The sequence below is a fragment of the Mizuhopecten yessoensis genome, unplaced genomic scaffold (genome assembly GCF_002113885.1).
Source record: "Mizuhopecten yessoensis strain PY_sf001 unplaced genomic scaffold, ASM211388v2 scaffold549, whole genome shotgun sequence".
Taxonomy (NCBI): domain Eukaryota; kingdom Metazoa; phylum Mollusca; class Bivalvia; order Pectinida; family Pectinidae; genus Mizuhopecten; species Mizuhopecten yessoensis.
The window spans coordinates 312,976-340,470 of NW_018403602.1; the positions used below are offsets into that span (position 1 = coordinate 312,976).

At 35.2% G+C, this 27,495-nt stretch overlaps 2 protein-coding genes across 9 annotated transcripts in view; one reads left to right on the forward strand and one right to left on the reverse strand.

The window, feature by feature from the left end:
• The window catches only part of LOC110450747 (tyrosine-protein phosphatase Lar-like), a 277,405-nt gene extending 275,290 nt beyond the window's left edge, over nucleotides 1-2,115 (forward strand). For all 8 annotated transcript variants that reach the window (XM_021498451.1, XM_021498459.1, XM_021498477.1 and 5 more), the window contains one exon: nucleotides 10-2,115. In XM_021498451.1, the coding sequence (XP_021354126.1) occupies nucleotides 10-78 (69 nt within the window). In that variant the 3' untranslated portion in view covers nucleotides 79-2,115. The remainder of the gene's footprint in view (nucleotides 1-9) is intronic.
• Nucleotides 2,116-6,238: 4,123 nt separating this feature from the next.
• Nucleotides 6,239-26,137, reverse strand: LOC110450795 (serine/threonine-protein kinase RIO1-like). The gene is made up of 16 exons (XM_021498508.1): nucleotides 25,979-26,137; nucleotides 23,849-23,907; nucleotides 22,689-22,861; nucleotides 20,002-20,104; nucleotides 19,180-19,258; nucleotides 18,347-18,533; nucleotides 17,696-17,757; nucleotides 17,202-17,282; nucleotides 16,863-16,949; nucleotides 14,286-14,423; nucleotides 13,566-13,669; nucleotides 11,978-12,150; nucleotides 8,671-8,763; nucleotides 8,232-8,285; nucleotides 7,626-7,805; nucleotides 6,239-6,679 (listed from the first exon to the last, which is right to left on the reverse strand). The coding sequence occupies exons 1-16, from the start codon at nucleotides 26,032-26,034 to the stop codon at nucleotides 6,569-6,571; spliced, it is 1,740 nt and encodes a 579-aa protein (XP_021354183.1). The 5' UTR covers nucleotides 26,035-26,137; the 3' UTR covers nucleotides 6,239-6,568.
• Between the last annotated feature and the right edge of the window lie 1,358 nt (nucleotides 26,138-27,495).

Sequence of the window (27,495 nt, forward strand, 5' to 3'; positions counted from 1 at the left end):
GTTGTTTAGGATCAGTACCAGTTCTGTTACCGAGCTGCTCTCGAGTATTTGGGATCCTTCGACCATTATGCAGCATAGGCGTGTTGCTGCACCACCGAGTGCATGTTTGTCCATGGAAACAGCGAGGATAACCTGCGTTGTGTGACACGATCATATGATGAAGTCATGTGACAACAAAACAGCCAAATAATACGGTGTCAATCAACAATTTCTGTACGTAACCATGGAAACATGAACCTATTTCTGCGGGTGTGTCGTTCAACCAGTTGATAGATCGAACTGTGTGTCCTTTATTGTCGGACAATCAAAGGGAGACAATGCATGGGACGGTTGTTGGTGGATGTGTCAAGCATCATTGTAGTCAGGAATATCTGTAGGAAAAGGACCAATTGTTTAGTGATCAGGACAAAATGGACGACAGTCGGGGTGACTCAAGGAGTCACGGCAACATGTGCAATATCTATTGACCACTGCACCATACATGGTAAGCATGTTAAAAACATGCAGGACAACTTGAAAGTTTGACCACTGGTCACTGTAGTTATGGACCAAGACACTTCACTAATGACGTGGTGGTGACTTACCCGTCATAGTGAAGACATCACCCAAGTGGGACCTATACATACTACATTTAACGGAGGCCTGCCCAGAGCTGACACATCTCATAGAATCAGTGTATAACGGATCAGTGGCCATTTTGACTAGAAATTTTATGTCATTTCAGTACCAGTGACGTAGCATTATAGACTTACATAGGATACTTTATTATGGTACTTAAAATGTTATATACAATGTAACGTGGGTCTGTGTACTCTCCCCTTCATCATTATGTTGCCAAAGATAGTGTCAGGTGTGCGTGGGAGCATGTGTGTGTTAGGAATCATGGTACAATATAACGTTATAAAAAACATAATGAGTTATCTGCCCTTTGGGGTTTGTGATGGAATATTGGCTCTAAGGTGTTAACCTTTGGAAAATTGAACATTTGTATCAAATTGTTCTCCTGGACCGAACAATGATTGGATCATTTATTTACAGATTCATTGATAGTTATGGTGCTTTGTTTCGTTTTTTGCCTTTCTGTAGAGTGTGGGTAATAAATGTGCTCGTTGTTCAACTGCCCGATCAATAACTCAATTAAAACCACCGAATTTTTGTATTATGAAATCATTGTATTATGTTCCCATGACAACCTGTCAGCACTCGTGTCCATATTTATTGCAATGAAATTTACCCTCAACCAGGACACCTTGCATTAGTTAGCTGTGTGTAGACAGTGTGGTTCACTATTGTTAGACGATAGCCATCACCATAGCAACAAAAATGCTTTATCTAAACGGGGGAGAAACAGAAGACAGATCAGCCGTAACTGTGCTTTAGTCTTACAAAGTGCTGTGTTACTCTGAAACTGTTAGCAAGTGTGTTACTGCGAGTACAGGACTAGGAATTATATTGGGGAAGGGCTATTTATGGGGATGATTTGAATGTGTGTATGTGAGCGAGACTTGTAGCGGGGGGATTGTCTAACATGTTCGAGGCAGTAGAATAATCTACAGATAGAAAGGTCTTGAAAGACTACTTAATTCCCAAGTTTGTTTCCCATCAACTGTCATCTGCCTAAACCTTATCATACACAATTTAAACAAAAGGCAACCAAAATCTTACTCTATAGGTCTTGAAAGCAGGAGGCATTTGAAACACGTTTTTTCATCTTGAATGGTTGCCATTGAAATTTAAACACAGGACATGGTCTATTTAATGAATCAAATGCCAGTCCCATTTTGGGATGTAAGCAGGATGATTTGAAACACTTGTGGTAATACCACTCCTTCAAAAGGAGTCTCTGATGAAATGCTTCTATTTAAATTAATCTAAATCTAAAGACATCAGACAGTTGATGGAGAGGTCATACTCACTTGGAGTTAAAGGTTAAAGGTCACAGAAATGTTTACAAAGAAATCCACATAGTCAGCCTGTAGTCATGAAAACCACTCGCTGTTCTAAAGAAACATTATCATGGACACAGTTTCTAAAGTCTCCTTTATATAGAATCTGTGGTTACCAAGGTCAGTTTGGAAATTTTATGATGTATGCGGTGTTGACTTGAAATTTTATTGGTGGAAACTCAAGTAACATTTAAAACCTTTTCATGTATCCATGGATGGAAACCTAAGGAAGAATCTATAGAAACCTTGCCATGTATCCATGGACGGAAACTAAAGTATCTATAGAAACCTTGCCATGTATCCATGGAAACTAAAGTATCTATAGAAACCTTGCCTTGTATCCATGGAAACTAAAGTATCTATAGAAACCTTGCCATGTATCCATGGACGGAAACTAAAGTATCTATAGAAACCTTGCCGTGTATCCATGGAAACTAAAGTATCTATAGAAACCTTGCCATGTATCCATGGAAACTAAAGTATCTATAGAAACCTTGCCATGTATTCACAGAAACTATAAAGGTCACTTTAGAAACCTTAAAATGTATGTATCTGGGATGAATATATAGAAACCTTGCCATACTTATATACTTGGTACAGAAATCATCTATAACTGGTGAAATAATAAGTTTCATTTCCATTTCTACATTATATATCTTATTCTAAATTTGCCATATTTGAATAAATTGTTTAAATGACAATAGCTGGAAGTATTTATATTTAATTAATTTTTGTACATTGCTGTCTGACCATCACATTACATACATATATACAGTCATCCTGCTTCTTCACTCAGTGATAACACAGAGCCAGTGACAATGAGTAGTGTGTCCTAAAGTGGGTCATCAATCAATGTTTCTAGTATGTAGTGTTCTTGTGATATGTTGCAATTTTATTGAAATTTCAGACTTATGTATATTGTACTGGAAACTGAATTGTTTTCAATTACAGAAAATTTGCATTAGCAGATGAAACATCAGTCAGTCCACATCTTTTGCCAAAATTCAACATTGACTTAATACCAATATTGGAAAGATAACAAATACCATCCATATCAAATATGGACGCCTTTCTCATCGGTTTCCTTGGTTACCTTGGTTACCTAGGTCTGTCATTTCAATACACAATGTTTAACTTCTAAACACACTCCACGCGCGTTGTACATTGTAAATATAACGACCAACTAAGTATTGTAACAGTATTGTGGGTCACCGTTCAAGCCAATTCATTTATTTCATTGTTCATTTAACCCCGCTAGTCCGTCATTAAGTCATCTCAATTGTGATGTTATTGTCAATTTATTTTCACCTACCATTGTATGTGCTGAATTTTATGTGCAAGACAGGTTGTTCTTTCTTAAACAAATATTTGCAATGCAATTATTATGTATTATGGTTATAAATAATTCTTTCTTTTTGTAAAAGACAAGTTTTAACTTGTATAACATATTCTTAGTTTTTGTGCATAATAATAATAATAGTATTTAACTTGAGAAAGTGAGAGAAAAGATGGACTTGTAAGATGGAGGAACGAGTGCTTTACTGTAGGTAAATTTGTGTTAGATGGAACTAATCGTTTATATATATATATACCTGTACCACCCTGTAACTGTACACACATAGAAATACATCGTTCAGCTAGTATCATTGAGAAATCTAATTTTAAATTGTTGGTGATTTTTTTTTCTAGGAATCTCAAATAGAAATGAGCATTTTGATTAGTGCTGTTTCCACATTAATCAACATTAGTCAAATTTAATAGGTACTCTTTTGAAGAATTATTTCAATAACTATAAAATTTTAATCTTGTAAAATTGCTATTGTATCAAGTAATTGTTTATCAAAAAGGGGGGTGGGTGGGTGGGTCGGAAGCAAAGAGGACCAATTAAAATCAATTCATAAAATTATTATATTAAATTCATCTCTGATTAAACGAAAATGTATAATGAAATACATGTTTATGATAAAGACCTACATTTTATGTTCATTCAGCTACAAAAGCTGCCTGGTACATTGTAAATATACGGTAAGCCACATGGCATATCATTTACCACAACTCATATTGGAAATAAAAGTGTTCACGTACCAGAACTTGACCAGAAACTGACCCATTAGTCCCGTGGATTGTGTGCAGTGGTTTGTTGGTCACTCCAACTTACCACACTCATAGAGCTACCCCCTAGATTTCACTAACCATGTGCTGTCTGCCAGTAGCTGTTGTGTAACTTTTACTCTAACCAATAGATGACAATCAGTTTTTGGACTATTTTAAGTTTTCCGTATCCATTTTACCCTCCAAGGGTGTGGTAGCATGTATTTCATATATAATTTGTGTTAAACTATAAAATCTCGTTAGCAGGTGTAAATCTCGTTAGCAGGTGTGTCTTACTCATCCTAATCCTTACCTGTAGTGCTCCTCCAGACATAGTGATCATGACACTGCCGTGTCTTGATGTTCCATTCTAGTCATGCGACTCACAATGAGTTTGGTTACTATGGCGATTGAGAATATATATGACTTTTGCGGTCGGCCATGTTTTATATATAGCTCTACAGCTGTATGCTGGATCTCCATTTTCTTATACATTTCTGTGAATCTCTTGTATAAAAAAACTTGTAATAGAAAAAAGCAAATTTGGAATTTCCTTCATTAAAACATTAATCTATCCCATAATGCTATTCCTAAGTATGTCTGTAATATAAAAACCATGGTATATGGTCCCACCATTACTGTAGACGTGTTACCATGGCGACTGGTGTATTGATAGACTTGTTGGCTCCCTAGCTGCTGATGTACCTACGTTGTATAGTAGTTCTCGTTAGGTTGTCATGGAAATACGTCATTATCTGAGAGTATACATTGATATCAATAAAATTGGAACAAATCTAGTCGTGTTTGTTGTCTTTGTACTATTGTTGGAATAAATCAACTAAAGTAAAGGGTATGAACAAAGTAAACGATATCATTATCATGGCCACCTTTGGTTTAAATACTTTTCAAAAGAAAATAGCATGATGCCATGCATTTTACAGAATTGCAATTGTTCGAAATGTGAATGTTTGAATAAAGCAATAAAAAGCAAAAAAAAATTAGAAAACTGAAGGGGTTGAACTTGGAAGTTTTACATTTCCAATCTTACATTTTACCAATGTTACCTTACAGGGGAAAAAAGTGATCGGGAAAAGGGAGAATACTCAAAGTCAAAAATAACCGAGTGGAACTCTTCTTTGTGATAAAACCGATGCAGTGGTACCCTTTACCTTTAGTTGTTAATACACAGTAAATAACCCTCATTTTATTTGCCATGTCACTTTACCCAATTTAAATTGTTAAAAGTCCTTGTCACAGTCCAGAATCAGTAGGTTCAAGTTTCAGTATGCCATTCTCGCATCAAAATTGGGCAATTGTAGGTGTACGAGATATAAAGGCATTACTCTGAATATGGTTGGACACAAAACCTAGGCCTTACGCTCAAACTCAGATTCTGTTCTCGCACCCAATTTCTTGTTCCAAGAACAAAAGTTAACACAAATTAACCTTTTTAGGTCACCTGAGCTTAAGTGTTTACATTTTTAACTTAAGCTGAAATACTGGCAAAGGGATTTCATTAATATTTCATGGGAAGGTTACTGACATCTCCCTGACCAAGTGTTGTTATTTTTCGGGTCAATCAGAAATCCAATATGGCCACCACGACCGCCATTTTGAAAAACTATTTCAAACTTAAAGTCAAGTTCTGCTGAGCTGATTGAACTGAAACCTGGTAGGATTGATCGACTCATGGTCCTGACAAAGTGTTGTTATTTTTCGGGTCTATCAGAAATCCAATATGGCAGCCATTTTGAAAAAACTATTTCAAACTTAAAAAGAAGTTCTAATAGGCCGATTTAACTGAAAATCGGTCTAGGAATGATCAGCTCATGACCCTGACAAACTTTAGTTAACGTTATACTTAACTATTTTGTACTCAAATTGGTATATATTTCAACAACAAAAATAAATACTGTAGGACTCGGGTGACCGTTAAGGCCCATGGGCCTCTTATTTTTAACAATTTTGAAAAAAAATTGATAGGCTTATATCATTTTCAGTGTCGAGACATTATTGTTTTTACCATTTCCCGTGATTTGAACAAGTTACAGGGAAGCTGGTGCGAGTACTAAATCTGTGCGCGAGCATGTGAATGATTTCATGAATACTGGCCCCGATTTCACTACACAATGCTCCACCTTCCTAACAGTTACCGATAGCCAGAAGTGACAAAACAGCATAAATAATTCACAAAATCATCATGGATAAATTTTAATGCAGATTCTAGAAGTTTACACTGAACATTGCTCTCTCTTTCTCCTCATTTTAAATCTTTCACACTTGCTTATGGACTATAACTTAACATTTGAAAAATGCATGTTAAAATAAAACAGAAACGTACCACAGTCGCACACAAAAACCTGCAGTTCCTACCAAACGAAACGGTCTGCTGACCTTATGAAATTGATGTGGTGTCGATAATTAAAAGTTATCCATTGTAACATCCATGAAAAATCCCCAAAAGTGTCCCTCCAAATCACCGAGTATTCCATCTCTGTAAAGTCGGTGATAATCACTCAATACTCGCTTACTTAGCTCTTCTTTCCACTCTTTCCCATCTTTTCCTTTTTCTTTTTAACATGCTTTGGAATTTTATTTTTCCTCTTTTCTCTCTGTTCCTCTTTTACCTTTTGCTTTCTTTCCTGCAAAAAGAAGAAAGACTGAGTGTTGTGCTTTCCCATAATAACTGACATGTATAAAAATGTAACTGTGAGTTAAACATTCCTGTGTTGTGTAAATGAATTGTGTAAAACTATGAAGAATTTAAACATCTGGATGTATTCAAAGACAAGGTACGGTATACTATGGAAGTTAATAATAAAAAATATATATAAATATTTCTCCCCCATTACACAGAGATATCTGCATTTCTGGTTAGGGAAAGATATTTTTGTCATAATTGTATGATTGCATAGACATCATGTATTGCCAGTGTAACAATAACAGATCATGGAAGATAACTCCAATTTACTGGAAATTATTCAATAAACACATGCATTTCATGAAATTACCATTTGTATTTGAGGTAGGAGAAAATTATTCCCCATTTTAGGAATAAGACGGACAAGTCCCATCAAATTTTGGATCAGACGTTAAAGAATCCTTTCCCTTGGGTTGAGAGTTTTCTGACTTAATCTGAAGGTGAGGTAAATTTCTATTAGTCTCAAAAATCGCTGAATAGTGTTACAACCACATGGTGAAGGCTGACAAGTTACATCAGTTTACTGTTGATTATCTATAATACCGTATTTGACTGCAAATAAGCCCCCACCCTAGTGAAAAAACATAGACCAAAAGTAGGGAGGGGGCTTAATTGCGAGCAACCCCCCTGTTCACAAATGTCCGCCATCTTGGATATATACCACTGTTTTGATCTATGACCACACTAAATATCGTACTTATCCACTGTAGTTGTTCATGTTGTAAAAATAACAACTAACAGACAGAATATTTAATAACAGTCACCAAAAGTTGTTATGTTGATGATGCTGTTGTTTTTCTAAACTTATTTTCTACCACCAATTGATCTCTGTATTGATAAGTCAATCAGTACTCTAAGACACAAAGAGTGCAGGTGAGAATGTGTACCTTTTTACTGTTGGGTGATTCGTCCCTTGGCCTGAGAGATAATGCTGCCTTGTTACTATCGTCACTTTCATTGTCACTGTCACTCTCCTCTTCATCCGAGTCAACCACACTCTTGTCGGGCTCTGTTAAATCGGTGTGTGCTTCTGACAGATCAGTTTTACTCTCCAGGAGTACCGGTTTCTGACAGGAAATTAAGAGTGATAACATACTGGATCAGACAGTTACAAAAGCAGACGTCAATTTTATAAATGATCCAGCTTAACTAAGGATGAATAACTATCGTAAAGTCGTATCTTGCTTGAATCCAATGCGATGCCTATAATGTTCTTTTTTCCTTATATTCATCATATCCCTTTACAAAGTTGAATATTTGCTTGTATGATAACAAGACTTTGCTGTAGGTAGAAAGTAGATACCTTAAACTTATTGTTTCTTTCCCTTAACATCATTTATCTAGATTTCTCCAGACATCAGTCCTTTACCTACTACCTATCCTTGGGTTATTTTAAGTAGGAGGCCATCTTACCATTCAATCAATCCATCCAAGACAAAAGTGAACACAATACTACCAATATCTGAAGTAGTGTCTGATATATATGGACGTACCTGTTGGGCACCCGTCAAGTCAGCCTTTAGACCTGTCACTGTCTGGTATAAAATCTAAAAACAAAAACTTCAACATTGAAATTGACTGAAAAGCAAGAATTGAAGAAAAAACTTTTAAATAATTGTTAAGGTATACATCAACAGAACAGTCTATAAGAGGTCCATGGGGCTGTTAGGCTGCTCAAAGTTACCTGTGAGTAATAGTTTACAGAAGATTATTCAAATACATTTAAAATTGTCTTAACACGTTCTCTATGATACCCAAGGGGTGTTGATGAACTAGTACATGTACTTGTATCATACACAATTTACTTTATTGAATTTAACCAAATATCTTTATTATCTTTTTAAATACTGATCTTCATGTGACATTTAAGTACTGACATAAATATAATTTTATTAACCTGCTTTAATATTGCATTACTGGTAGAGATCTTACATGATCTGTTTTTCCCGTCTGTGCTTTTGAGAAATCCCGCTCAAAGTCTATGACTTCATCTAAAGTTCTTGGTATGAAGGCATTTTTGAAAACCTGTAAAAATGTAACATTGATGTGTAATAGCATGATCAGAGCAAATCAAGTTTACATAGATTAATCTATACCACATTAATCACTGCAGAATCAATACCCAAGTCTCTGCTATTGTCTATGGTGTATTGAAGATCCAGAAAAATTAAGTTTGAACTATTTCAACCAGGATAAGCAAAAGACCTTAGCTTTTAAAAGATGACTTCCTATTCTGTATATCCTCTGTAATATAGAAATCTTACTTTCTTAACACCAATCATAAAAATGAGACTTTCTTATTTTATTATTTTGTAATTATTAACAGCTGAAACAAGAGAGATAAGATCTAGACAATAAGACTGTTTTACATGTGTGTGTAGCAGGAAGATTCCAAAGCTAGAATCTTACAATCGTGACATACACAGGAGGAGAGTGTTGATTTATCTCATACAATTCTGTCCTCCTGGTATAAACAATCAGAACACAACACGGAGGTTTGGAATTAACAGCCAATTGCCATTAATCTATAATGTGATGCCATTAATCTATAATGTGATGCCATTTATCTATAATGTGATGCCATTAATCTATAATGTGATGCCATTTCATTTTAAAAAGATCCTGTCTTTTTATATCATCAAGCATTTCTTGTCTGTCCCCTGCGAATCCTTTATATATGGGCTGTCCTTAACTTTCACGGATTGGAAAGAAAGAAACAACCTTGTATTATCAGTAGAGTAATACTCTTACTATCGTATTATCAGTAGAGTAATACTCTTACTATCGTATTATCAGTAGAGTAATACTCTTACTATCGTATTATCAGTAGAGTAATACTCTTACTATCGTATTATCAGTAGAGTAATACTCTTACTATCGTATTATCAGTACAGTAATACTCTTACTATCGTATTATCAGTACAGTAATACTCTTACTATCGTATTATCAGTACAGTAATACTCTTACTATCGTATTATCAGTACAGTAATACTCTTACTATCGTATTATCAGTACAGTAATACTCTTACTATCGTATTATCAGTACAGTAATACTCTTACTATCGTATTATCAGTACAGTAATACTCTTACTATCGTATTATCAGTACAGTAATACTCTTACTATCGTATTATCAGTACAGTAATACTCTTACTATCGTATTATCAGTACAGTAATACTCTTACTATCGTATTATCAGTACAGTAATACTCTTACTATCGTATTATCAGTACAGTAATACTCTTACTATCGTATTATCAGTACAGTAATACTCTTACTATCGTATTATCAGTACAGTAATACTCTTACTATCGTATTATCAGTACAGTAATACTCTTACTATCGTATTATCAGTACAGTAATACTCTTACTATCGTATTATCAGTACAGTAATACTCTTACTATCGTATTATCAGTACAGTAATACTCTTACTATCGTATTATCAGTACAGTAATACTCTTACTATCGTATTATCAGTACAGTAATACTCTTACTATCGTATTATCAGTACAGTAATACTCTTACTATCGTATTATCAGTACAGTAATACTCTTACTATCGTATTATCAGTACAGTAATACTCTTACTATCGTATTATCAGTACAGTAATACTCTTACTATCGTATTATCAGTACAGTAATACTCTTACTATCGTATTATCAGTACAGTAATACTCTTACTATCGTATTATCAGTACAGTAATACTCTTACTATCGTATTATCAGTACAGTAATACTCTTACTATCGTATTATCAGTACAGTAATACTCTTACTATCGTATTATCAGTACAGTAATACTCTTACTATCGTATTATCAGTACAGTAATACTCTTACTATCGTATTATCAGTACAGTAATACTCTTACTATCGTATTATCAGTACAGTAATACTCTTACTATCGTATTATCAGTACAGTAATACTCTTACTATCGTATTATCAGTACAGTAATACTCTTACTATCGTATTATCAGTACAGTAATACTCTTACTATCGTATTATCAGTACAGTAATACTCTTACTATCGTATTATCAGTACAGTAATACTCTTACTATCGTATTATCAGTACAGTAATACTCTTACTATCGTATTATCAGTACAGTAATACTCTTACTATCGTATTATCAGTACAGTAATACTCTTACTATCGTATTATCAGTACAGTAATACTCTTACTATCGTATTATCAGTACAGTAATACTCTTACTATCGTATTATCAGTACAGTAATACTCTTACTATCGTATTATCAGTACAGTAATACTCTTACTATCGTATTATCAGTACAGTAATACTCTTACTATCGTATTATCAGTACAGTAATACTCTTACTATCGTATTATCAGTACAGTAATACTCTTACTATCGTATTATCAGTACAGTAATACTCTTACTATCGTATTATCAGTACAGTAATACTCTTACTATCGTATTATCAGTACAGTAATACTCTTACTATCGTATTATCAGTACAGTAATACTCTTACTATCGTATTATCAGTACAGTAATACTCTTACTATCGTATTATCAGTACAGTAATACTCTTACTATCGTATTATCAGTACAGTAATACTCTTACTATCGTATTATCAGTACAGTAATACTCTTACTATCGTATTATCAGTACAGTAATACTCTTACTATCGTATTATCAGTACAGTAATACTCTTACTATCGTATTATCAGTACAGTAATACTCTTACTATCGTATTATCAGTACAGTAATACTCTTACTATCGTATTATCAGTACAGTAATACTCTTACTATCGTATTATCAGTACAGTAATACTCTTACTATCGTATTATCAGTACAGTAATACTCTTACTATCGTATTATCAGTACAGTAATACTCTTACTATCGTATTATCAGTACAGTAATACTCTTACTATCGTATTATCAGTACAGTAATACTCTTACTATCGTATTATCAGTACAGTAATACTCTTACTATCGTATTATCAGTACAGTAATACTCTTACTATCGTATTATCAGTACAGTAATACTCTTACTATCGTATTATCAGTACAGTAATACTCTTACTATCGTATTATCAGTACAGTAATACTCTTACTATCGTATTATCAGTACAGTAATACTCTTACTATCGTATTATCAGTACAGTAATACTCTTACTATCGTATTATCAGTACAGTAATACTCTTACTATCGTATTATCAGTACAGTAATACTCTTACTATCGTATTATCAGTACAGTAATACTCTTACTATCGTACCTCATCATCAATCTTCTGCTGTTCTGTGATATCATCCTGCGTGCGATTGACCGACATCTCCATCACATGGTCAAGGTAGGCATCAATGTTGTCGTCGGTAATGGTTACGTCAGTGACAAAGTTAAATAGTTCCTTCATCGTCAACGTACACACGCCCTTCTTCCTGAAGAAATCTACCAATAAAACACATGTAACCTTTATAGTCCCAAATACATTGTATAAAATACAATACAGTCATGATGGGAAACATACCTGAGAAATCCGTCAATTGGTTTATTCCATATAAGTTATAAAGAAATGGAGCTTGAAGGATGGATTTAAAGCTCACATGATATCTTATATATATATACATGTACTTCAAGTTTCAAGTTTGCACTCCTCTGTCTTAGAGTTAGAAAGATTATTTTAAGGTTTCAGTTTTATGAAAAATAGGTTCAGTTAGCTAAAACAAAAACGATCAAATTCTCCACATCACACACTTCCTATCTAAAGCCTGTACCGTACCGTGTACAGTTGTACTGTACCGTGTACAGTTGTACCGTGTACAGTTGTACCGTGTACAGTTGTACCGTGTACAGTTGTACCGTACCGTGTACAGTTGTACCGTGTACAGTTGTACCGTGTACAGTTGTACCGTGTACAGTTGTACCGTGTACAGTTGTACCGTGTACAGTTGTACCGTGTACAGTTGTACCGTGTACAGTTGTACCGTGTACAGTTGTACCGTGTACAGTTGTACCGTGTACAGTTGTACCGTGTACAGTTGTACCGTGTACAGTTGTACCGTGTACAGTTGTACCGTGTACAGTTGTACCGTGTACAGTTGTACCGTACCGTGTACAGTTGTACCGTGTACAGTTGTACCGTGTACAGTTGTACCGTGTACAGTTGTACCGTGTACAGTTGTACCGTGTACAGTTGTACCGTGTACAGTTGTACCGTGTACAGTTGTACCGTGTACAGTTGTACCGTGTACAGTTGTACCGTGTACAGTTGTACCGTGTACAGTTGTACCGTGTACAGTTGTACCGTGTACAGTTGTACCGTGTACAGTTGTACCGTGTACAGTTGTACCGTGTACAGTTGTACCGTGTACAGTTGTACCGTGTACAGTTGTACCGTGTACAGTTGTACCGTGTACAGTTGTACCGTGTACAGTTGTACCGTGTACAGTTGTACCGTGTACAGTTGTACCGTGTACAGTTGTACCGTGTCGTGTACAGTTGTACCGTGTACAGTTGTACCGTGTACAGTTGTACCGTACCGTGTACAGTTGTACCGTGTAGTTGTATCGTACCGTGTACAGTTGTACCGTGTACAGTTGTACCATACCGTGTACAGTTGTACCGTGTACAGTTGTACCGTGTACAGTTGTACCATGTACAGTTGAGCTTTGGTAACTTTTCCAGCCACCTGGTTGTATTGCTGTCTTAGGGAACAGACATACTTTCAGTTTTATAAAACTGTCCCAGATATCCAAACAACTCACATTCCAGTCACCTATTTAAAGCTAGAATCGACATTGGCTGGATTATCAAGGTTTGACTGTATTATTACCCTCCATAACCAGCTGATCATACAAATGTACCTGTGATATTGGTGCAGTCCTTTCGTAGGAACTCGAGAGCATGCGGATGGTCATGTTCAACCGACTGTGATACATCTATCACGTACACTCTCCCTTCGTGGTAACTGTACAAACAGGAGAATATACAGTCACATGTTATTGATCAAGTCAGATTTTCTAAAAACATTCAGCAAATTGCATAGGTTACTTGAAAGTGTTTAGCATTGCTAATTTATCATATAATCCTAGTCGGGTTTCTGAGTATTCTTGAAACCTTTACTTGATTATAAAAATCATAAATATTATACAAATGACATGAAGAAAGCAGACAAAACATCAAGTGATGAAGACTTCTGACTGGCAAACAGTAATTCAGAAAGACAGATGTGCCCAAAACTTCTAAGGGGAAAGTTTACAGACTTGCTGGCCAAATGCAGAGATCAGGGATGGCAGTAATATAATTTTCCTTTGGAATTAGGGTGTAGGGGGGGGGGGGTTACTTCTGTCTTCAGGATGTTAAGAGTGCTGGTAGCTGTTGAAATGGATAAAAGGAGGCAAAAAGAGATGCTCAATCTAGTAGCTGAACTAACATTTTTAGTATGGTTGAAGAAAGAGGAGTGTAGTTGGAAGCCAACTGTCAGAGCGAAGTGAGTGACTGCCAATGTACCCCGTATCAAGAGTTCCAAACCCTGGGTTGAAGTCCACAAAAGATGGTCTTGGTGCTTGACTGATTTTACTTACAGCATATTGAACTCGCTGAGGTCAGCGTGTATCAGCTTACATGTGTGATACAGTGTCCTCACCATGTGGATACATTGTAGGTACAGCTCACGAGCCTTCGAGTCGGAGAGGTCACAGTCCTTCAAAAGCGGTGCAGGCCTGGGACGAAATGTGGAATGTGTAAATGAGACAAGTCACAAGAAATTACATTTTTAAATATTCATTAGGAGGTATTTTTGAATGTTCACTAAATTTGAATATCTAGTTCTACCATAACATTCAAAGTTAACATATTGAATATCACCAGAAATTGGTTCTGAAAGCTGTACTTATCCACTAATAAACAAGGACTTTTTTGTTTGTATCAAAAATATCCTTAATAAAAAGCAGCCGGACATTCTCATAACAAACTTAGATATCCTGAATACCATGTTTATCTCAAAATTAACTTTTCTTCCTCTGCAGTTTATTTCGACATATTTTATCTGTGATTCTGATAGATGACATACCATGTATATCTCGTATTTTAAGTTCATACTCCAAATATTTCAACATGGTAAAGATTACAGTGCATGTCAATGTTTGATTTCTTAAGTGTATATGGTACATTTTTATAATGTTATTGAAATCATCTATATCCTGAAAGATCAGTACTTTAAGGATAGTTTGCCGAGGGGAGCCTACCTCAAAATTTTAAAACAAGAGGCCCAAGGGCCTTAGCGGTCACCTGAGTTATATCATAGGTACTGGTAGCTTTATTTTATTGTTTAGATGTGATGTGGAAATCAGCATGTAAACTAAGTGATATACAATACTTGTCATGTCATCAAAGGATAAGAATTTGAAAATATTGGTAAAATTAATGTTCCCTTTGGGGCCCAACCCTAGCCCCTGGGGATGGGGCAGAAATCCCAATTTTCCAAAGTAATACTCTCATTCACCAAAGATGATTCTGACTAAGTTTGAGTAATTTTCTGCTGAAAATGGATAAAATATATACCCAAAAGTGTTATTTCCCTATATAAACTATAGTAAACTTTACCCCCTCCCCAAGGGAGAACGGATAGCTCGGGGGTCCTGAAATTTACAATTTAAATAAAGCCCCTGATGATCTTTCCATCCATGCAGAGAAAATGACTGTAATACCTCTGAGTCTGGAGAAGAAGATTTTTGAAATATTGGTTAATTTTCCCTTTTGGGCCCCGCCCTGGCCCCTAGGGTTGGGGTAGGAATCCCAATTTTACAATTTAAAACCATCTTCCTCCTCCAAGGATGATTCTGACCAAGTAAAAATAATTTCCAACAGAAAATTGTCAAAATATACCCAAAAGTGTTGTTTCCCTATATAAACTATAGTAAACTTTACCCCCTCCCCAAGGGAGAACGGATAGCTCGGGGGTCCTGAAATTTACAATTTAAATAAAGCCCCTGATGATCTTTCCATCCATGCAGAGAAAATGACTGTAATACCTCTGAGTCTGGAGAAGAAGATTTTTGAAATATTGGTTAATTTTCCCTTTTGGGCCCCGCCCTGGCCCCTAGGGTTGGGGTAGGAATCCCAATTTTACAATTTAAAACCATCTTCCTCCTCCAAGGATGATTCTGACCAAGTAAAAATAATTTCCAACAGAAAATTGTCAAAATATACCCAAAAGTGTTGTTTCCCTATATAAACTATAGTAAACTTTACCCCCTCCCCAAGGGAGAACGGATAGCTCGGGGGTCCTGAAATTTACAATTTAAATAAAGCCCCTGATGATCTTTCCATCCATGCAGAGAAAATGACTGTAATACCTCTGAGTCTGGAGAAGAAGATTTTTGAAATATTGGTTAATTTTCCCTTTTGGGCCCCGCCCTGGCCCCTAGGGTTGGGGTAGGAATCCCAATTTTACAATTTAAAACCATCTTCCTCCTCCAAGGATGATTCTGACCAAGTAAAAATAATTTCCAACAGAAAATTGTCAAAATATACCCAAAAGTGTTGTTTCCCTATATAAACTATAGTAAACTTTACCCCCTCCCCAAGGGAGAACAGATAGCTCGGGGGTCCTGAAATTTACAATTTAAATAAAGCCCCTGATGATCTTTCCATCCATGCAGAGAAAATGACTGTAGTATAGGACTCTGAGTCTGGGGAAGAACATTTTTGAAATATTGGTCAATTTTCCCTTTGGGGCCCCGCCCTGGCCCCTAGGGTTGGGGTAGGAATCCCAATTTTACAATTTGGTATCCTCATCTACCAAGGATGATTCTGACCAAGGATGATTCTGACCAAGTTTGAAAAAATTCCATCCACTGGTTCTTGAGAAGAAGTTGATTATGTAAAAGTTTACGCACGACGCACGACGGACGACGACGGACGGAAAGTGATTGGAATAGGTCACTTGAGCAAAGCTCAGGTGACCTAAAAATATTGCAAAAAGTTATTCAGGCAGAAACGAATTTAGTTATTGTCATTTCACAAATTCTCAAGAATAAACCTATCACATAAAATAAACATTTTCCAAAAACAAAGTAACCAACAGTATTATTAGATCTGAGTTATACAGCATCCATAAACTACAGTCTGAGAGTCAGTTAGGTGAATATCCTACTTACCAGCCATCGGTGCCGATGAAGTCCATGACGAGGACGTGACTGCGGAGAAACACCGGCTCGGGACACAGTATCCCAGACTGATGGATCCTGTTACACAGAACGACAGTTATAACTTATATTTAAGAACTGTAGTAGCATATCTTGGAGAACATATTTGTAAAGCAACTGGGTTCCGTACCGTGAAAGATGTTATGAATACACCATTTCAAATGTTAATCTAGGCCCTTTTTACTCTTGTTTATGAAGTTAAGTCGGACTTGTCTTTGATGAATAACACTTAATGTCTTTCTGATTCATTTGAAATAAATGGTAATAACTCCAGGTAAAGTTTGTGTTCACCTAATAAGGTTCCTCATTTCCTTCTCCGCCCAAGTCTTCACCATCTTCCTAGGGTTGTGTTTACAGTAGCCATGTCGGAATCTGTACATACATATAAATAGTATATATTGTACCAGTGAAACAGATACTTCTTTCACTTATTAACATACAGGTATGTACACATATACTCAGGCATACATATATGGTTATAATCATCAAATTGAATATAACAGCAGTAGAATTTTCTTTAAATCACTCAATAATTTTACAGTGGAAATTTGTATGTAGACTCAGCTTTACAGAGAATTTTATCACGTTCCAGATAACTCATGTCTCCCGACAATCTGTGATATACTTAATTCCTTAAACGTCTAGAGATAAGTACACTTAAATCATATAAATAAGAAATCCAATGGGCTGTTTCCCTCAATTGTTTCTCTTATCACCTGAAGCGGACCAGAAATTGAAATACATAATGTCCTTCACTGTCTTTACTGGAGATGACGATACTGTACCTGAACTCTCCTGTCACATATTTGTCACGGTCCTTGAACACCAGGATGGATGTCTTATATACCTGCAAAAATTAACACATTTCTTATTTCTCTTCGCATCACAAAACTTCTCCTGAGATTTTCAAAGAGTTGCTGACAATCTTATATACATCTTAACTAGACAAATATTAATTTTGACTGTTCTAGACCAGTGAACTGAACTAAACATAGACTTAACTTAACGAACAAACTGAAGAAAGGGTAGTTAACTTTGATAGATAAACTGAACTAAATGTGGACTATTGTTATGTTCACTTACTGCGAACAGGAAAATTTTCGCCCAGTCAAACTTTCACCCTTCGCCCTACTCCTATAACATAAGAGGCCGCTGCTCGGCCTTTTTTCTATCAGATATGATTTTGCCGACAAAGTATCTCACCGTGTAAGCCTTCAACACTGTTGTAATACCTTTGCCCATGAAATCAATTTTCACCAAATCTTAACTTCTCCCTTCACATTTAATTACTATGTTTATTATGCTATTAAATCATATTCACTGTAATGATAAATTTGCCCTCATTACGAAATTAAACGGCAGCGAAAATTTCTCCGTAAACGTCAATTAAACCTGGCACGATCTTGCCAATGTAAGTGACTTAAGTGTAGACTGACCTTGACTGCACGGTCCGAGCCATCTTTGGCCGTGGCGTGGTAAACGTTAGCCTCCTTCCCAGTACTGATACAGCCATTGATCTCGGTGATAATACCCTTACTCAACATCTTAAACAGTATCATACGTGTACGAGGGTCCATCACCTGCTCGGCTGTGGCTCTGTCGGCCTTGTCCTTACGCTGGTACCTGGAAACCATTAATACAGCATTCATCATGGAGCAGGGGCAATACAAATATAACTTTAAAAGTTATCTAGACAAGATGTATAAAGGAGATTTATCCATACTTTTACCTGGTAACATTTAACACATTTAAAGTTTGTTTAACTCAATCCACAACAACAGATACCCTTTCTTTGTATTCAGGACAGAATTAATTCTGTTAAGTCTCTCAAGATCACTGCGGTTGGAGTCAGAATCTTTGTTGTGTGTCCCAAAATCTCGTACTGTGACCTACGGAAACAGATGCTTTGGAAGGGTTTCAGCTACGTTGTGGAATAGCTTACCATCTGCTATTAGGAAGTCAAATACCCTGACAAGTTCAAGAGGGACATAAAAACTCACCTCTTCACGTCTGCATTTTAGAATCTTTGCAAAGACGTCATGTAAATACCACCCTTTTATTTGTTCAATTATGTGCACATTGCTTGTTAAATGTATGAAAGTGATTGCAAGCCTTTGTTGTTTGTTTTCACAATTATAACCATTACTATTATTCATATGTTGTAAAGCTTTTACAAATTATATAGGGCGCTATATAAATGTTGTATATTATTATTATTATTATTGTAACTAACTTTGCCATGATCCCTGGATGATCAAAATTACAGTACCTGTCGTTGTTCATTTTCTTTCCAGTGTTCATCAGTCCTGACATCGCTGAACTAGTCAAGGTGGGGCCAGAATATTGTTCTGTTACAAAAAAAAACACAAAATAACCATAATTGTAAATAAATTTTACTTTCACTTTCCATATTGTTATCACATACTAGTTCCATGACAATTTATCAAAAAGATATTGTACATTCCTCTTTAACGGCATATGTTATCAGAGACAAAAGACATTTTAAGCAAAATCTGATATTAACTGAAACATAATTCTTCTCTTTAACTTAATCACTTTTATTAAATATTTACAATGTATTCATATACATATATAATCTTTTAGGAATGCGTCTATAAATATCACATATATATAGATCCTCCTTTCAAGACAGACCCATCTTATGGAAAACACACCACATATCAAATGATCAGGGACTTAGTCATCATTTTTACCATATCACTATCCTATAAATAGTCATTTTGATTGACCTGTATAAATGTTACCGTTACTCAAGCCTGACAAAAAGTAAAACAACATGTTCAGTTATGTTTGGTATTGGACTGTAAATAATGGACCAAACAAACTCTAAATGCGACAGCGTAAACTCTGTCAAATTCTACCATTAAAGTAAATGTTGCGAACACCTCGTATATATTCAACACTGACAATTTCCACCAACTCAGATTCCTGTTGCTTTATATAAACCATGTTTGAAAAAAAATGACTCAACTAGACATCCATATTACATAAAGTGTTAGGTACTTTTAAGAACAAATTCTAATTGTTAAAGGTATTCGGGACTTGATAAAGGTAATATGTTAATACCTACCAACATTGATTTTATCTACATATTTCCGCATGGTTTTATCTGTTGGTTGGAAATGCTTAGCACCTTTTCCGGGATTCTTGTTTGGCTGTCGATTTGAATTGGGCTATAAGAGAGAAAAGCTTATTATAACTGGCGACAAAATTACCATTCAACTTCCATATTTTACACATTGCATAGTAGTATGACATAACCTTCCCCATTTGCACCCTTTGTAAATACTAATGGGGGCAAATTTATCTCGACATCAAATATCATAACTCCAGATACTATATGATATACAGTATTAACATGTGAGGGTGAAATTAACACAGGGCTACAAATGTAGGTGATTACATGAATGTAGTTTAACCCTGAAAAGTAAATATTTGACTGGGTGAGTTTCCTAGCTGGAATAAGGTCAATGTAAGCACAGTCCAGAACTCTAAAGTATTCAATACCAGATATCTACATATATAGATAGGTATAACGATATGGGATCATGTAGTACCATATCTACACAGATAGTTATAACGGTATGGGATCATGTAGTACCATATCTACACAGATAGATATAACGGTATGGGATCATGTAGTATCATATCTACACAGATAGATATAACGGTATGGGATCATGTAGTACCATATCTACACAGATAGATATAACGGTATGGGATCATGTAGTACCATATCTACACAGATAGATATAACGGTATGGGATCATGTAGTACCATATCTACACAGATAGTTATAACGGTATGGGATCATGTAGTACCATATCTACACAGATAGTTATAACGGTATGGGATCATGTAGTACCATATCTACACAGATAGTTATAACGGTATGGGATCATGTAGTACCATATCTACACAGATAGTTATAACGGTATGGGATCATGTAGTACCATATCTACACAGATAGTTATAACGGTATGGGATCATGTAGTACCATATCTACACAGATAGTTATAACGGTATGGGATCATGTAGTACCATATCTACACAGATAGTTATAACGGTATGGGATCATGTAGTACCATATCTACACAGATAGTTATAACGGTATGGGATCATGTAGTACCATATCTACACAGATAGTTATAACGGTATGGGATCATGTAGTACCATATCTACACAGATAGTTATAACGGTATGGGATCATGTAGTACCATATCTACACAGATAGTTATAACGGTATGGGATCATGTAGTACCATATCTACACAGATAGTTATAACGGTATGGGATCATGTAGTACCATATCTACACAGATAGTTATAACGGTATGGGATCATGTAGTACCATATCTACACAGATAGTTATAACGGTATGGGATCATGTAGTACCATATCTACACAGATAGTTATAACGGTATGGGATCATGTAGTACCATATCTACACAGATAGTTATAACGGTATGGGATCATGTAGTACCATATCTACACAGATAGTTATAACGGTATGGGATCATGTAGTACCATATCTACACAGATAGTTATAACGGTATGGGATCATGTAGTACCATATCTACACAGATAGTTATAACGGTATGGGATCATGTAGTACCATATCTACACAGATAGTTATAACGGTATGGGATCATGTAGTACCATATCTACACAGATAGTTATAACGGTATGGGATCATGTAGTACCATATCTACACAGATAGTTATAACGGTATGGGATCATGTAGTACCATATCTACACAGATAGTTATAACGGTATGGGATCATGTAGTACCATATCTACACAGATAGTTATAACGGTATGGGATCATGTAGTACCATATCTACACAGATAGTTATAACGGTATGGGATCATGTAGTACCATATCTACACAGATAGTTATAACGGTATGGGATCATGTAGTACCATATCTACACAGATAGTTATAACGGTATGGGATCATGTAGTACCATATCTACACAGATAGTTATAACGGTATGGGATCATGTAGTACCATATCTACACAGATAGTTATAACGGTATGGGATCATGTAGTACCATATCTACACAGATAGTTATAACGGTATGGGATCATGTAGTACCATATCTACACAGATAGTTATAACGGTATGGGATCATGTAGTACCATATCTACACAGATAGTTATAACGGTATGGGATCATGTAGTACCATATCTACACAGATAGTTATAACGGTATGGGATCATGTAGTACCATATCTACACAGATAGTTATAACGGTATGGGATCATGTAGTACCATATCTACACAGATAGTTATAACGGTATGGGATCATGTAGTACCATATCTACACAGATAGTTATAACGGTATGGGATCATGTAGTACCATATCTACACAGATAGTTATAACGGTATGGGATCATGTAGTACCATATCTACACAGATAGTTATAACGGTATGGGATCATGTAGTACCATATCTACACAGATAGTTATAACGGTATGGGATCATGTAGTACCATATCTACACAGATAGTTATAACGGTATGGGATCATGTAGTACCATATCTACACAGATAGTTATAACGGTATGGGATCATGTAGTACCATATCTACACAGATAGTTATAACGGTATGGGATCATGTAGTACCATATCTACACAGATAGTTATAACGGTATGGGATCATGTAGTACCATATCTACACAAATAGTTATAACGGTATGAGATCATATAGTACCATATCTACACAGATAGTTATAACGGTATGGGATCATGTAGTACCTGCTGGTTGTGAGCAGTGACAGAATTATATTTTTTAGTGAAGTTTCCTGTCATTCCATCCCAGTCATAACTATCATCCTCGTCTTCCTCCTCATCCTCTTCCTCCCAGTACCCATCGTCTCCTGTATTACCTGTACTTGGTCCATCGCCAACATCCAGCTTCAGCTCAGTAACTGCAATATCAAGGTCATTTTTAAACAATTGTTGCCCTTATTGCCATCATCAGATGATCTTGATTACCTTTCATTTCTTGGTTTCAACGCTATGATGTAGTATACTACAATCAGTAGAATGAGGGGAGACAATCAGTAGAATAAGGGGAGATAATCAGTAGAATAAGGGGACATAAAAACATTATCATAATAGAATGGCTATTGCTATTCTATTGATTGTATTACGTCAAAAAGTAAACACCTAAAGATGGTAATAAGGTTTGAAAACGTTAGGGATAATCACCATTATTTGCTGTGTTGATTTTTTGTATCTCTATATTTAAATAATACACAAAGTCTTTAATAAAAATGTAAATATATCTTTATCCCATGATCCCATTGTTATGCAATGAAAACATACACTTACTGTAATATTTTTTGACACTACCGCATAAATAATAACCATTATGATATCCAAATGATGATGAAAAACATGATGTCATGACATTCTGACAATAGACAATAGACAATGAAGTAAAATGGCAATGTTAAAGACTTGCATAGATTCTTGGATAAGTGCTAAAAAGAACCTTTCATGATTTTTTTCATTTCATATAATATTTATGAAACTTCCGGATGTTTTCTGTCTTAGATCCTTAAAAGTACCTTAAAAGAACAAAGGCTTCTACACTTGTTTCATAAATACAATATGAATGAAAACTCATTTAAGATCATATATATATATATATGTGTGAAATTATGAGATATGATCTAGTTATAAGTTGGTCCTGTTTAGATGGTAGTCATACCATAAACTTAATTACAAAAAAAATATAGTTTCTCGGTTTAGATAAAGGAAATTAAGCTTTCTTCCAAATATTTTTTTATACCATTGACAGGATACATCAGAACCAAATCAGGCTCCATTTACTCATTAACAATATATTTGCAAACCAAACCCATCCTGTTCAAGTTGTCTTATAATGTCCATCTTTTTCTTACACATACCTTTTCTTTCTAAATTGGCTTCAAACGTTTTTATGGGTTGATGATCAGTGATAGAGGGCCTGAAACAAAAATCAATATATATATGGTAATACAATTGTACAATAATTTAGTTCATGGTTTTTTTATCAACCCATTCAGATAAAACATTGCCAATATATACATGTCAGGAACAACATGTACATTTTGTACTTGTACACAAGATTAACATTTCTGTGGGGAAAGAATCATTCTTCTGTCGAAAATCAACCATTCATGATTGGAACAAATTGAACTACCCCCTGAACTTATATCAGCAGAATCTCCTCCTTTAATTATTAACTTTATTCTCAACACATAACTTGTCACAAGACATAATCTTCAAGCTGTCGAAGTCAGGTAATCGAAGTCAGGTAAAAATTAATAGACGATCTATATAATATAAATAAAATACATAAATAATCTTATTTTATGACATGTATTTTGTCAACAACAAACATAAGCTCTGTAGAACTTTTATTACAAAGCTGCTAAGGGCACAAATGTTGTTTTTGTGAAGGAGGAAAATTACTGTGCCATCTTAGGGGGTTCCGGGTTGTTTCGCCCCAAATCCTGTTCGCCCTAGGTTGTTTCGCGCCAGGATGTTTCGACCCTAATCCTGTTCGCCCTAGGTTGTTTCGCGCCAGGTTGTTTCGCCCTAAAACAAAATGTTTAGGGCGAAACATTGTTTGGTATTTTCTTTTCATTTTTATTTGTTTTAAGTCACAAATTAAGTCTTCTTAGTCTTTCACATCATTAAAATCAGTTTATTAAAAAAAATGTGTTTGTGTTGTTATTATAAAGTACACTGTAAATCAAAAAACGGATTACATTATTTTCTTCACGCCGACACACATTATAACATATATATTAATTTTAGAAATAAATAAGAATAGTGAAATGAAACAAAAATGGTGTAATTTTAATTACATTGCGGGGTATACAACAATATTATTTTTCCATGTTAACACATTTAGTCTAGTGTACACATAATCGTCGCCATGTGACAATGTTTTCTTTACTTGATTTCGGTGCACGTCCGTGTCGTTTTTTGCTAATTGGAGGAGATCATTTTGAGAAGTTTTGATAGTACCGACCAATAAAAATTAATATGCATATTTGAGTAGATAATTTTGAGTAGGTAACTTGTCATAAATATACGTATCTATTTACTTAGAGAAATTAATTTAGTGTCATTATTGATCATTATATTCTATTTTGACAGGTATTTAAATTCCTTGGCCATGTACGTACAAGGAGGCCGCACGCAGTGGCATGGAACTACACTTCGTTTGTAGACTGTGTTGGAAGTTGTATAAGTATTTATTATTTTACATTTTTAACGGTAAAACATGTAAAGGTGCATTTTATAAAGAACAACATTATTGGTTGTAATGTGCAATTATACGTATATTATATCTGGATTCATGAGAAAGATAAGTTTTTTAACTTTTAACATGATATTTATGACTTAAAGAAAAAAAAATAATAAATTAGGGCGAAACAACCTGGGGCGAACGGGTTTTGGGGCGAAACAACCCTTAGGGCGAACGGGATTTGGGGCGAAACAACCCGTTACCATCTTAGGGATAACAATTAACTAACCCTATGCGGATCGACTGAAATTCTTGGGAGATCCAGAAATCCACTTGATTGCACACAGTAGTAATGACTGCGTGTTAGCGATCACGGCTACTGATCATGAGGCACCCATAGGCATCTAGAATCATAAATCCTTCTGAGGAACTATCATTATCATTAATTCAATAACTAAAGGAAAAGTCTTAAGTTTAAGTATACGTAATATACGGCTCAGGTCTATTTTACTAGTATTGCAAACGTTATTGCAATACCCGATTAGCTTATGTACGTCTTACATTGAATTTGTACATGTACAAAACCTTAAATATTATACGGTTTAACAAACTTAATTATAATAAATATTGATTCGGCACTTTTTAATATTTGTAAATACACGGGACATGCACACACTGCCATGCAGTACTATAGAAATCACACTGGTAAGAAGCCATACTAAATCAAATGATGACATAAATGGTATAAGAAAATACGGTCCGATTCGGCAGTGGATAACTGATTTAACGTTTGTTTTACCCAGTTTCTGCTAATTCCTCTGCATCATCGAATTGTCCATCTTCTATGAAATCCATTTTCGAGATAAATATTCGTTCAAACTCTACATATCGTCATCAAAAATTATTGCATATGTCAATAACAAAACCATGTGCACCGGAAATTGTTATTTCCAGCAACTTCCGGTAACCTGGGAGGGTGTAAAACGCGGATAAATCTGACTACTCATGTAACCGTTTTTAAATTGACATGTTTTATTACTCGGTATATTTATGAATTAAAAAGTATGCAAGCCACGGACTTAGATCTATGTCCGTGGGTCAGCCAACAAAACATTTTGATCCCGATTTTTCATAATTTCATATTTTACGGTCATATGATGCAGTAATATGTGTAGCCTAACTAGTCTCTCTCGGTACTCAAACTAAGGTCTACGGAAGATGTGTGCTGAAGTCATTTATCACTTTTTGTTTTGGTTTAAATTCTTGGTTAAAATTACTTCATCAACTGCATAGCTATCTTTATTGGTTGATTATTCAAATATTATATTTATTTTTTGTTTCCGAAATTTCGAGTTTTCGGTGATTTTGTTAATGCTATTACTACAGCATATGGATGTTGAGTCCAGTCCTGGTCCGAGACTTGGCGAGCTTTCTATATTTCATTTAAATATTAGGAGCGTTAGACACAAATTAGACTATATTGAGGACATAGTAGATGAATGAGGACATTGTGTGTCTTACCGAAACTCATTTAGATGATCAGGTTACTACTAATGATTTATGTATTGATGGTTTTCATTCTCCCTTTCGACTTGATAGAAATTTTGCGGGGGTGGTATTTTGGTTTATATAAATAATCTTTTGAAAGTTGATCGTTTGCCAGAATTGGAATATCCTGGTGATGAGGTAATATGGACAAAAATTAGCCTACCCCACTCGACTTACATTATTGGAACAGCTTATAGACCAGAAAGCTCTATCCTACCGTTTTGGGAAAATTTAAGGTCATCTATAAATAATGCTCTTGATATATCTCCAAATGTTATAGTAACAGGGGACTTAAATGTTGACTTCTTCACTGCTTCAAATAATCACGTTCTTTTTGACATCATTAACTCCTTATCACTAACTAATGTTATAAAAGATCCTACTCGTACTGGACGTACTAGATCTAGCTTACTAGATCCTATACTATTATCTGACTCTATTTCTTGTATTGACTCTTCTGTAATTTCTGTTGATAGATCATTAAGTGACCATGATGGTTGTACTGCTTCCATAAATCTTCCTTGTCTTTTTAAACCAGTCTATAAACGTAAGGTTTGGCAGTACAAGAGTGCAAATTTTGAAAAATTTAATGAACTTATATCTAATCATAATTGGATAGAAACTTTTTATAATTGTGACTCAGTTAATTTAGCATGTGATCGATTTACGAACATTTATCTATCTTTTGCCAATGAATGTATTCCTAGTAAAGAAGTAAATATAAAACCTAATGATAAGCCATGGATGACCTCTGAGCTTAGAAAAAAC

Excerpts from the sequence above, each read along its gene's own strand:
- LOC110450795 (XM_021498508.1), bottom strand. The coding sequence starts at position 26,034 with ATGGATTTCATAGAAGATGGACAATTCGATGATGCAGAGGAATTAGCA. Across the intron at positions 19,259-20,001 it reads TGTAGATAAAATCAATGTTG|AACAATATTCTGGCCCCACC; the intron begins GTAGGTATTAAC and ends TTTTTGTAACAG. Across the intron at positions 8,764-11,977 it reads AGCAGAAGATTGATGATGAG|GTTTTCAAAAATGCCTTCAT; the intron begins GTACGATAGTAA and ends ACATTTTTACAG.